Source organism: Corvus kubaryi, unplaced genomic scaffold (assembly GCF_017639235.1).
Source record: "Corvus kubaryi isolate FWS band 111438036 unplaced genomic scaffold, C.kubaryi_AGA036_p1.0 37341, whole genome shotgun sequence".
In the NCBI taxonomy this organism is placed as follows: Eukaryota; Metazoa; Chordata; class Aves; order Passeriformes; family Corvidae; genus Corvus; species Corvus kubaryi.
This window is the reverse complement of record NW_024581112.1, coordinates 9,516,149-9,526,256: the sequence shown is the minus strand read 5'-3', so window position 1 is coordinate 9,526,256 and position 10,108 is coordinate 9,516,149. Positions and strand designations below refer to the sequence as shown.

At 42.3% G+C, this 10,108-nt stretch overlaps 1 protein-coding gene across 1 annotated transcript in view; it reads right to left on the bottom strand.

Annotated features, from left to right (window-relative positions):
- Window positions 1–6,039: 6,039 nt before the first annotated feature.
- The window catches only part of F5 (coagulation factor V), a 36,149-nt gene continuing 32,080 nt past the window's right edge, over window positions 6,040–10,108 (bottom strand). Inside the window, exons 24-26 of the mRNA XM_042031840.1 lie at window positions 9,854–10,002; window positions 8,894–9,076; window positions 6,040–8,094 (exon numbers count right to left, since the gene is read on the bottom strand). Coding sequence (XP_041887774.1) covers window positions 7,906–8,094; window positions 8,894–9,076; window positions 9,854–10,002 — 521 coding nt within the window. The 3' untranslated portion in view covers window positions 6,040–7,905. The remainder of the gene's footprint in view (window positions 8,095–8,893; window positions 9,077–9,853; window positions 10,003–10,108) is intronic.

Here is a 10,108-nt window from a genome sequence, read left to right as displayed (position 1 = left end):
TGCCGCCCCTGTGGGCGGGGCCAGAAGCCGTGCACGCGGGAGGGGAGGGGCGGGGCAGGGCAGGGCTGGGCCGGGATCGCCGCGGGTCACTCGCCCCCGAAGTTCTTCCGCTCCCCGTTCCTCCAGGGGCAGGTGCGCGCCTTTCCTGGAACCCCCTCAGCAAAGAGATCCCTGTCTGCTATGCTGTGCTTGTTCGTGCTTTCCTGGCCCAGACGCGTTCGGCCGCTGACCTCTGCCGCTTTCTTCCCTTTCGCGAGATAAGAGCTTGAATCACTTCTGTTTAATAAGGCAGAGCCTTGTTGTCCATCCAGAAGAAATATTAGACAAATGGGGAAAATAAAACGATTACATTCAAAGTCATTATCTAAAGTTTTGCCCACTACTACTGTTCCTAAAGCTTTGCCAGTCCTGTAAACTATTTGCTGTTTTTCTTCTCAATCTATCCCACATTTTCCTTCTATCTACTTGATTTGCCTTTCCCTTTGCTCCACTCCCTTGATCTCCACGACATTGCTACCACTGCTAGGGCTTCCTACTTTGTACCTGAAGTTTGTTCTCCAAACTGGCTGATGCCAGAGAGAAATCTCACCAGGGGTCAAGCTTCCCACCTGTGCAGTCGCATATCCTGCCTCCTAGGCAGCTGGATAATCAGAGTTGGGTGGGAAAGAACAAGCTCTTCTCAGCCCCAGAACAGATTCCTTGTAGTGCAGAATTTGACTACTATCTATTACTATTACATATTTATTACTATTTTATTACTATTCTTACCATTATATATGTATTATCATTTTATTACTGTTATTACCATCACCATACCTTAGTAAACATAGCTACAAAGAGGATCTGGGCCACAAGATTACTCAGCTGTCTATAAAAAACAGCTAAATATTTTGGTCTTGATCATCTGGCATCAGTGGTTTGCTGCTTTCTGGCTATCATCTTGGTCTAGCAAAATTTTCTTTCTATTGTTCTCTATGTTGTCTTCTATAGAAAACATGTAAAGTTTATTAGCAAAAAAAAAAAAAATTATATTGCCATTTCCCTACCCTTTAGCTTGAAGCAAAACTCTACATACAGAGAATCAGTTCCTGTTAATACTGGCATCCATTTCAGCCATAGGCAAGGTACGGCTGAGATTTTCAAATAACATGGTTAGAGTGAAATGAGCCAAAACGACTGATAAACACGTTGCCAGGGTTCCCTCTCACTTAGCTCCCGCAGCGCCTGTGTCCCGCTGGTATGTGGCCCAGGAGCGGGTAATAAAGGGATATGGGCTGTTAAAGAGGTGTTGTGCACCTTCTGACCGATCGGGGCCATCGCTTCGTGCCGAGCAGGGGCGGGAGGAAAGAACAAAACCTTGGAATCTCCGTGGTGTGCCCTGCCTAGAGGCAGCAGTTCCCACAGCTTCTAGCCTGCTCGCAGGATCTGATGGGCGGCCGTGGTCTTTTCCAAATCAACAAACCTTAGAGCTGTGCCACTGGGGCCCTACTGCTGTTTCCAGTGGACTAGTAGAACGAGTTACATCAGTTTAGCCCTTTTCCTTGAAAAAATACACAGTCAGTCAGGCAACCTAGATTTCTCCACCAAAAACCAGAACAGAAAAAGAAACTGCAAAATTTTGATTTAAGTACTCCAGGTTTTCTCAGGGTTTCAGTTTTGTTCTCAAAAGAACTCACCTTGTTTTCATGGAATATTTTCAGCCTTTGGGAACAAGAAAAAATTTTATTCCCTGATTTTTTACTTCTATCTTTTCTTTCCTAGCCTTCCTCCACATTTCTCTTTCCATCTCCCCACTCTACTAGAAAAAGTAAGGAAAGGTTAAACATGTTTGATGGTAAAAACCTCAATGCTTCCAATATTTTTTTTTAAGATGGAAGACATAAGCTGTGAAAAGTAGGGTTTCTCACACTTTCTTTCCTTCATTTTACCTATTTCCTTCTTCTCTCAACTTCCAGCCTACAGTGTGTTGTGTAGAAATTAATAAAATATATGTGCATGAAAAGTTCTCCTAAAGTCTTGCCAAGTTGTTTAGAGAAAAGCTTCTGTAAATTAAAAACTTTGCAAACTGCAATCTAGTAAAGCTGTTGTTCAGAATGCTTCCTCAGTATGTGAGAGCACTAAGATGATCTGATATTTCAAAAACTATCCAGAAGGAGAGGACAAAACAGATTCATCTTTTGCTGAGCATGGAAGGAACAAAGGCACAGAAATGTGACAAACAGCAGCAGCCACTTTTATTTTTTTGGCCATTGTAACTAATCTGGGGAAGTAGACTCCATTAACTAGTATCTATGTTGGAATGAAACAGAATTAGCAAGAACAAAAAAAAATCCAAATTATTTCTGAAATGTAGGATGATTAGTTTAGATCAAAGCCTATAGATTATAGCTATCTGTTTGAACAGTAGACTGGGTATAACCTTGAAGGCCTGCGTCTTCCACTTCCAAACCCCAGTTGATCCTTTGATAATCTAGGGGCTTTCAACACGAAACTCTTAAATATTATGAAGCCATAAAGGGTCAATTTAAAACCCTTGTGCATGGGGGGAAAACGCAGCATTGCAGTTCACTGGAACACAGCTCATAGAGAAGCCAGTGTAAAATCCAAGCCTCCAAGCCCTGCAGAAGCATGAGGAAAAACAGCCATCTCTCCAAAATACAGGAGTCATTAGGAGACAGATTGCTATCAAAAGCCTCTGGCGCACAACTTCCCTTCTGCCCCGCACACCACAGCAGGTTCTGCATTGTGTCCGATGCAGACTGAAGCAGAGAGCTGCTAGAAATGAGGCATTCAGGGCTGAATTTGAGGAATCACTTGCCACAGGATATCAGAATAACTCCTGGGCTAAGATGGGTCATGTTGTACAACAGTATACATTTCTATTACGGACGTAACCATTTAAAATATTTTGCAATCAGCTACACGAGGAAAAAAATGGAAAAGCCGCTTACTTTATCTGCTACAAACAGTGGACAAATTTTCATGGGAAGTGCTAAAAGAGAGTACAATAGTGGTGTTACAAAGAAAAAAAAGCACTTAGAAGAAACATACCCTGCACTTTTATTAAATGTAGAAGAACATAGGTCAGTCTGAATTACTTGGTGCTTGGTGCATCTAGGTCACAGTGGGCTTAACACAGTATTGCTCCCATTAGAAACGGTGTTACAGATGTGCCCAGGAACCCTGAGAATGATCCCATGGCCTGTTTTGTAGAGTGTTGTACAAACCTTCAAGAAGATGCAGTCCCTACCTGGAGGAGATTGTAATTAAAGTATGATTCAAGCACTGGGTGTAACAAACAAATGGAGAATGGGGCACAGTAATGATAGGAAAGTGTAGGTGGATAAACTGGTTATGATGCAGAGCTAGCGTGAATAAACACAGCAAGAAGAGGAATATTTTACATGCATTAAGTGGAATAACTGACTCATACAAAACAGCAATTGGTCACCATAGGACAGTGCTGCATCTCATTTCTGCGGTGTTCCATGGAACCTTATTGATAAACAGTCCTCCCTAGCACATACATGGGCATGGACAGAGCCTTTACCTTCCTCTCTCAGCTATGTGCCAAAAAAATCTGTCACAAAAGACACCTCATGAGTATGAGTGCTTGTGAAGTTGCAAGCCCTCTTTTTGTCCCTTAGCACCATTCTAAAATTCCGATCAACCCAGCAGTGTTCATGGTCATTTCAGGGGGTGCTGGAGTGCGCTCAGAAGATTGGTTTTTTGTCTGAAGTTCTGACCACATTCCTATTTGATGCTTTTTCTGTAGAGTTCTCCTGGCACTTCACTCAGAATACTCTTGCCATGTGCCCTCACTGATGTCTCTAATATGAGAAGAGCCCCAAAGCCCAGATTCACCTTTGCATCTGTGCTGATGCACAGTTCAGGTTTCTGAGGGAGCGGATGCAGAAATAGGATCTGCATTGGCTTTAATCCATGGGTAATAGGCAGCTTTATGTCTCCACCATGCTTTGCTATGGTTTGGAGGGAACCATCCAGTTTTCAGACTCCTGGGAACCTTGGTGAGCTGGCTCAGCTTCAGTGCTGGTATCCCTGCAGTGCAGGAGTTACATTCAGAACTACCAGCAGAAAAACTGGCAGAAATGGAGGTTACATCTCCTCTAAAAGGCAGAGGTGTGTGCATCCATCCACATGAGACTGCCTGCATCAACTTTAGAGACTTTACAGGGCACTCTGTACAAACCTGTCTGGATACTGGGCTACTGCACCAGGCTCTGAAGAAACTACTGTGGTGCTGTCAGTATCTACTTCAGAGCTGCTCAACTGTCTTTACACATACTTCCAACTCCTTTCCAATCCAAGTGCAGACACAACCAGTTTCAGTGTCTGTGTGAAAAGAGTACAGCCACCACCTCTGGAAAGAAAATAGAAACCTTGGTTACACCTAGTAAAGGTGGTTGTGAGTAAAGCACAGCCACCCATGTGTTATTCTCACCTGTAGATGGTCAGCTTTGGACACCCTGCAGCCTCTTGGAAGCTGGAATGAACATTAGAGGGCAGCAACTCCATTGAGACGCTGTTTGAGGCTAAAAGCAGTTAACTTTGGACCTTTGGATCAAAAGGCATCCATTCAGATTTGTGAAGAAATTATTTGCTCGATTACTCTGAACTTTGGCACCACATTTCTCCCTCAGTCCAAAAGAGATTATGTTTGCTAACCTTCATGCTGTCACATGCATCTTCAGTCTTTGAGAAAACTGCAGGAATTCTTGCTCTCCTTGTGTATTTTGCAAATAATCTCAACATACACAGGATTTCATTCCACAGTGTGTAAAAGGCTGTGCAAGACTGTTTTAACTACAGATTTCCAAAAGCCTTGGCAAATTCAATCTAAGCTGGCTGCTTAATAAAATTAAAATACTCTGTGTATGTGGTCCAGCTAAGATAGAGTTAATTTTCTTCACAGCAGCCTGTATAGTGCTCTGCTTTGTTTTTTTGACTAAACTAGCACTGATAACGTTGTTTTATCTGGTAGTGACAGTGTTTGCTTAGCACCAAGGCCTTTTCTTTTCCCCACCCTGCCCCACTGGTGAGGAGGCAGGGGCTGCACAAGAGGCTGGGAGAGGACACAGCTGAGCCAGGGGATGTAATATCCCAGACAATGTGACATTGTGCTCAGCCAGGGGAAAGGAGAAGGACGAGAGGGAACTTTCAGAATTATGGTGTTTGTCTTTCCAAGCAACTGTCAGGAAGTGCAAGCAGGTGTGTCAAGGCCCTGCTTGCCTGGAAGCAGCTGAACACGTGCCTGTTGATGGGAAGTGGCAAATGAATTCCTTATTGTGCTTTGCTTGCATGTGCAGCTTTGATTTGCTCATTAAACTAGCTTTATATCAACCCACAAGTTTCCCTTCTTTTGCCCTTCCAATCCTCTCCCCCAGCCTGCCAGGGGAAAGCCATCAAGCGACAGAGTGAGGACTCAGCTGCCAGCTGGGGCCAACCTACTGCAGCCCTTTTTGGTGTCCAATGCGGGGCAATAGGATTCTGAGGTAACACCCCTGATTGGGCTGTGCTAGGTAGAATTTATAGCTGTTATTGGCAGGGCTTTGTACTTTCTGCCTTACTGTATATTAGAGTCTGGCGTGTTAGTGACTGTTCTGGTCTTTTGCTGTTATTGTAGCCCTTATCATCTTACTCTGCTGTGCAAGGGAACATTTTGTTATCAGCAATGGCTACATGTGTGGGTTGGCACAGGGCCCAGACATTGCTGCTCTACTGGACAGGCTGGAACACCAGTGGAATAGGGTTAATTCCCATCATAGCAGCCCATAGGGTGTTGTGGCTTAGATTTGTGACTAGGACAGTGATAACTACACAGGGGTGTTTTAGGCGGCACTGAACAGTGTTTGCACAGTATCAAGGCCTTTGCTTTTTGCCTCTCTGCCCTGCCAGTGAGTAGGGTGGGCATGGACAAGGGGCTGGGGAGGAGATGCAAGCAGCTGACCCCAGCTAACCAAAGTACTGTTCATTAGTAAGTAGAAGCAGAATCTTCAACTTGTAAAATTGATGCAGATGTACTGAGTCATGCTCTTGCAATCAGTTTTGCATTTATGTAATTTTACATAGAATTATACATGTGTGCGTGCGTATATACATAAAGAACTAATTACTTATTTAGAACATTAAAGATCACTGCCTTCTTAAAAACAAATTATTTCACACTTATTACATAAAAACCTGGTTCTGCTGAAGTTAAGAAGCACTTATTAACTGTTTTCCAAGGTAAAACCTCATTCTGAAGTTTACATTTCTTTTTTTTTTAGTGAATATGGCTTGTGTTGCAATTTCACAGCTGTATCAGACAAAAATAAATAATATTTATTACACCATTACAAAATACTAAGAAACTCATCTTTAAAGATGTAGCAATTATTCATACTGTTTCACCATTTGAAATTAATGCTAATTAGCACTAAAAATTTTACTTTCCTGTTGCAAAATTTCAACATTACCAGAGCCACTACTGTAGAGGCAAATATACAAAAGAAAATGTTGATGCATTTCATGCTACAATACTAACTTTATTTTCCAGTGGAAAATTACAACAGTTTGTGACATAACAAAAAATAAAAAAAGAAAAAAAGAAAATATTTGTTTAGTTTTTACACTCTTTTCACTCCTGTTCTATACCTTCTCTTTAAAATGAATGTTCTGTAAGAGAAAGAAATGAAAAGCTACTGAAATAAAACTAGATAACACCATCCAAGGTTCAAAGACAAACTACTTTAAAAATCCAGCCTCCTGAATGGTACCTAGTGTGATAAGTGAAGTGGTGCAATGAAACAATTTACAGGATAGAAGCCCAGAACACTACTGAAAGCTTAGCTAAAATTCTGCTGGAACAATGAATTCATGGACTGTGTATCTATTTTCAGATGTAGTCATCCTGGGAAAAATCCATGTAAAATCTATGCACAAGAGTATTTCCATTAGTGAAAACACAGTTAAATCATAAGAGAAGATGCAGATGTTTCTGTTACCCAGTTTCATCTAATCCTCCTCTGCCACCTCCAGGCTGTACTGTTACTGTACAGCTGCAGTTCTCAAAGCTTTCCTAATCCAGGCAGCTCCCTGTCCCAACAGTCTAAATGTGTGTATGGGACTGAGCATCAGGAGTTCTGAATTCTCATTTTGGTTCTCCCATTGCTGTTCCATGACCTGCCAGGTTAAATCACTTGCCTTCTCATTTCTGGGATGGAAGGTACTGCTGACTCCCTTTCCCCTTGCCAGGGCACTGAAGATGAATTATGTGAAATCCACTGCATTTCATGTGTGCTGGGTATGCAAGAACCAAACCAACAATGCCAACAAACATTCTCTGAGAAGGGGTTGCACATACCTCAATGCTGAGACATGTCCTGCCTTTGCCACAGTGTAGATGAAAGACATGTGGAGGAGAGGTCACCCCTACAATCATTTCTCACCAAGGCACTGCTGGAATGCAGCACTACAGCTCCAGATCTGCGCTGGTTTTCCCTCTCAGTCTTATGTATGGAGAACATCCACCTGCTATAGCTTTCTATTCCTCAGCTGTGCTGCAAAAGCATTACCAAATGGAGATAGTCAGGGCTCAGGATCAAGGCCAGAGTCTCCATTCCTAGGGATTTGGAACTTAAAATTAAGTAAAAAGTAAGACAGAGTACTGGTTATAATGAAGAAGTGATAATACTAATCAGAAGGAACTACCATTTCTTCCCAGAGAAAAGAAGCTGTTTTCTAAAGTGTGCATTCGTAGGAATGAAACACCTGCCAGAGAAATTTCTCAATCCTGCTGGTAAAACATTATGTTCCTTCGATGAAGCACACATCCAAACTACTAAGCATGACTGTTTTAAGGGTTTCTTAAACAACATGTTGTTCTGCATGATGACTGCTGGCAGGTTAAGAGCTCCCAGACTCGTCAGTCCTTTTCACAGCCAGACCCCCACCAAAATCACAGCCATAGAGTTCTACCCGAAGGGCAATCCCACGGTACCAGGTTTTTGGAACAATGCGGATGAACCTGGACAGGATGGGTGGGTTAAAAAAATTCTTGACATGCCCGTCGCTGTTTTCATTACCCAAGAAAACCTGCAAATACATAAACACAGTTAGTTAAAAGGTGGCACTTGAAAAAAACCCTGCATTTTCTCTTTAAAACAGTTCCAAGCTGTTTTAAATGAGCCACCATCTACCCAGGGTAGATGGACTGGCTCATTTCGTGTTTTAAACAAGACCACATCAAGTTTCCTCCTAATGTGCTGGGTTAAAAGTAGCTCAGGCCAGCAATAGCAGTCTGAATGGATTAAACAGCCCCTGTTTCCATCCACAGCAGAAAATTTGCCATTCTAATTTCTAACAGACCAAACTCCCAAACTTCCCTTATTTTACCGCTGCTAATACCCCTTGTGGGTTAGGTTGGTGTAAGGTCATACAGGAAAAAATACAAAGTACTGTGTCTGCTCTGTGGGTACCTAAAGTTCCCCAGCTCTGCTATAGCCAATACTGCTCACTAACACTAATTTCACTTAAACAATCAGGGCAGAAATAAAAAAGCTAAAAGAGGCCCCGGGGAATCCACTGTTCACTCAAATTAAATGTCCTTGTGCATTCAAATTAAATGTCCTCCTTTACAAACTGTGTCAGCTCCTTTTATCACAACATTGGCTGCATTCTCTGCAGATACGGTGTTCTTTCCTTGTATTATGATTAATTATGATCACTAAAATCAGATGGATACTGTGACATTATCTGTAGTAACCGCAGCTCCCTAGCACTTTAAAGCCCTGTGAGAATATCAATTTGGCTGGGCATTCTGCCTTTTGAGCCTTGACTGTGTCTAGCACCTAAAACCAAGCAACAATACCATTGCCTGAGCTGACAGTGATACCTTTGGCACTGAGCTTGAACCCTCTGTGTAGGATTTCCACTCGGAGCCGTTGTCGCTGTACAGAAGAACATAGGTTTTCACAAAGTATTCAGCTGACATGGATGTGACCCCCTGTGTAGCAATAGCAGTGATCTTCTTAACTGTGAGGAGATCAATTTGCAGCCACTGTTGGTTGTTGTTGAACTACAATTGATATAAAAGTTTTTCTATTAGCAAACATGTCTATGTCTGTATTTGCTTAAGCCAAAAATCTTGTTTACAGGTAGTTAAAACTGTATCTAAATACATCAAAACTGTATCAAAGAAGTCCAGAAGAGTAAAGCTGAGGCAAGTCACAAGCATTCTTAGTGACCTATATAATTAACTTCATCACTGCAGGTAGTGTATTTGGAATCTTAAAATTTACACTTTAATTTCCAATACATAATGAAAAATAATAGAGATTTACCTCCAGTATTAAAACATAATACTTAATTCTAATACCAAATGCTCATACAAAAGAGCAGCTTCTAGCAAATCTCAAGGTACTTTGTGAGGAAATGCAGCTCCATTTTGAAGACACAGAAGCTCACATGCCTTGCTGAAAGTCACCACCCCCAGATCCACTAGGCTGCACTGCCTATAAGCCAACCCAGAACGGGTTACTTTAACCCCCTTGAGACAAATATCCAAGTTGAACTCATCTCCTGAAATTAAACAGGCTATTTCCACAGAGAAGTTTTGCAGCCTGTGGCCCAGAGGACACAATCCATCTCTCAAAGTATGATTTCACTGCTGTTGTCAGAAACTTAGTAAGTTCCCTGCTGAAGAACTGAGTGGTGCTTTTCCCAAAGGATGGTTGTGAAGTGACCCTATCACACTTGGCACTGGACAGAGCATGCAGGAAGCACCATGATCACAAAGACAGCAAGAATCTATTAACCAGCTGTCCCCTGCTGCCTTCCCTGTTTCTCTCGTTACCTTGGCTCGCCAGGCATTCATCTTTCCCTTCTGATTGAGACGAGCAAATGAAGCATCCCATGTGTTAAACCAGGATGTCTTAGCAGATGAGGCTGTTATCTGGGTATTCTTGATCTCTCCACTTTCCATTCCAAGTGGCAAAGAGCAACCTATTGAGAGGAGCACCATGTCATCTCCCATACATCCAAGTAGCCACAGTGAAAGCAACAACGTTGGAATGAGAAGATCCACAGCTTTAGCTTCATTTAAAGTATG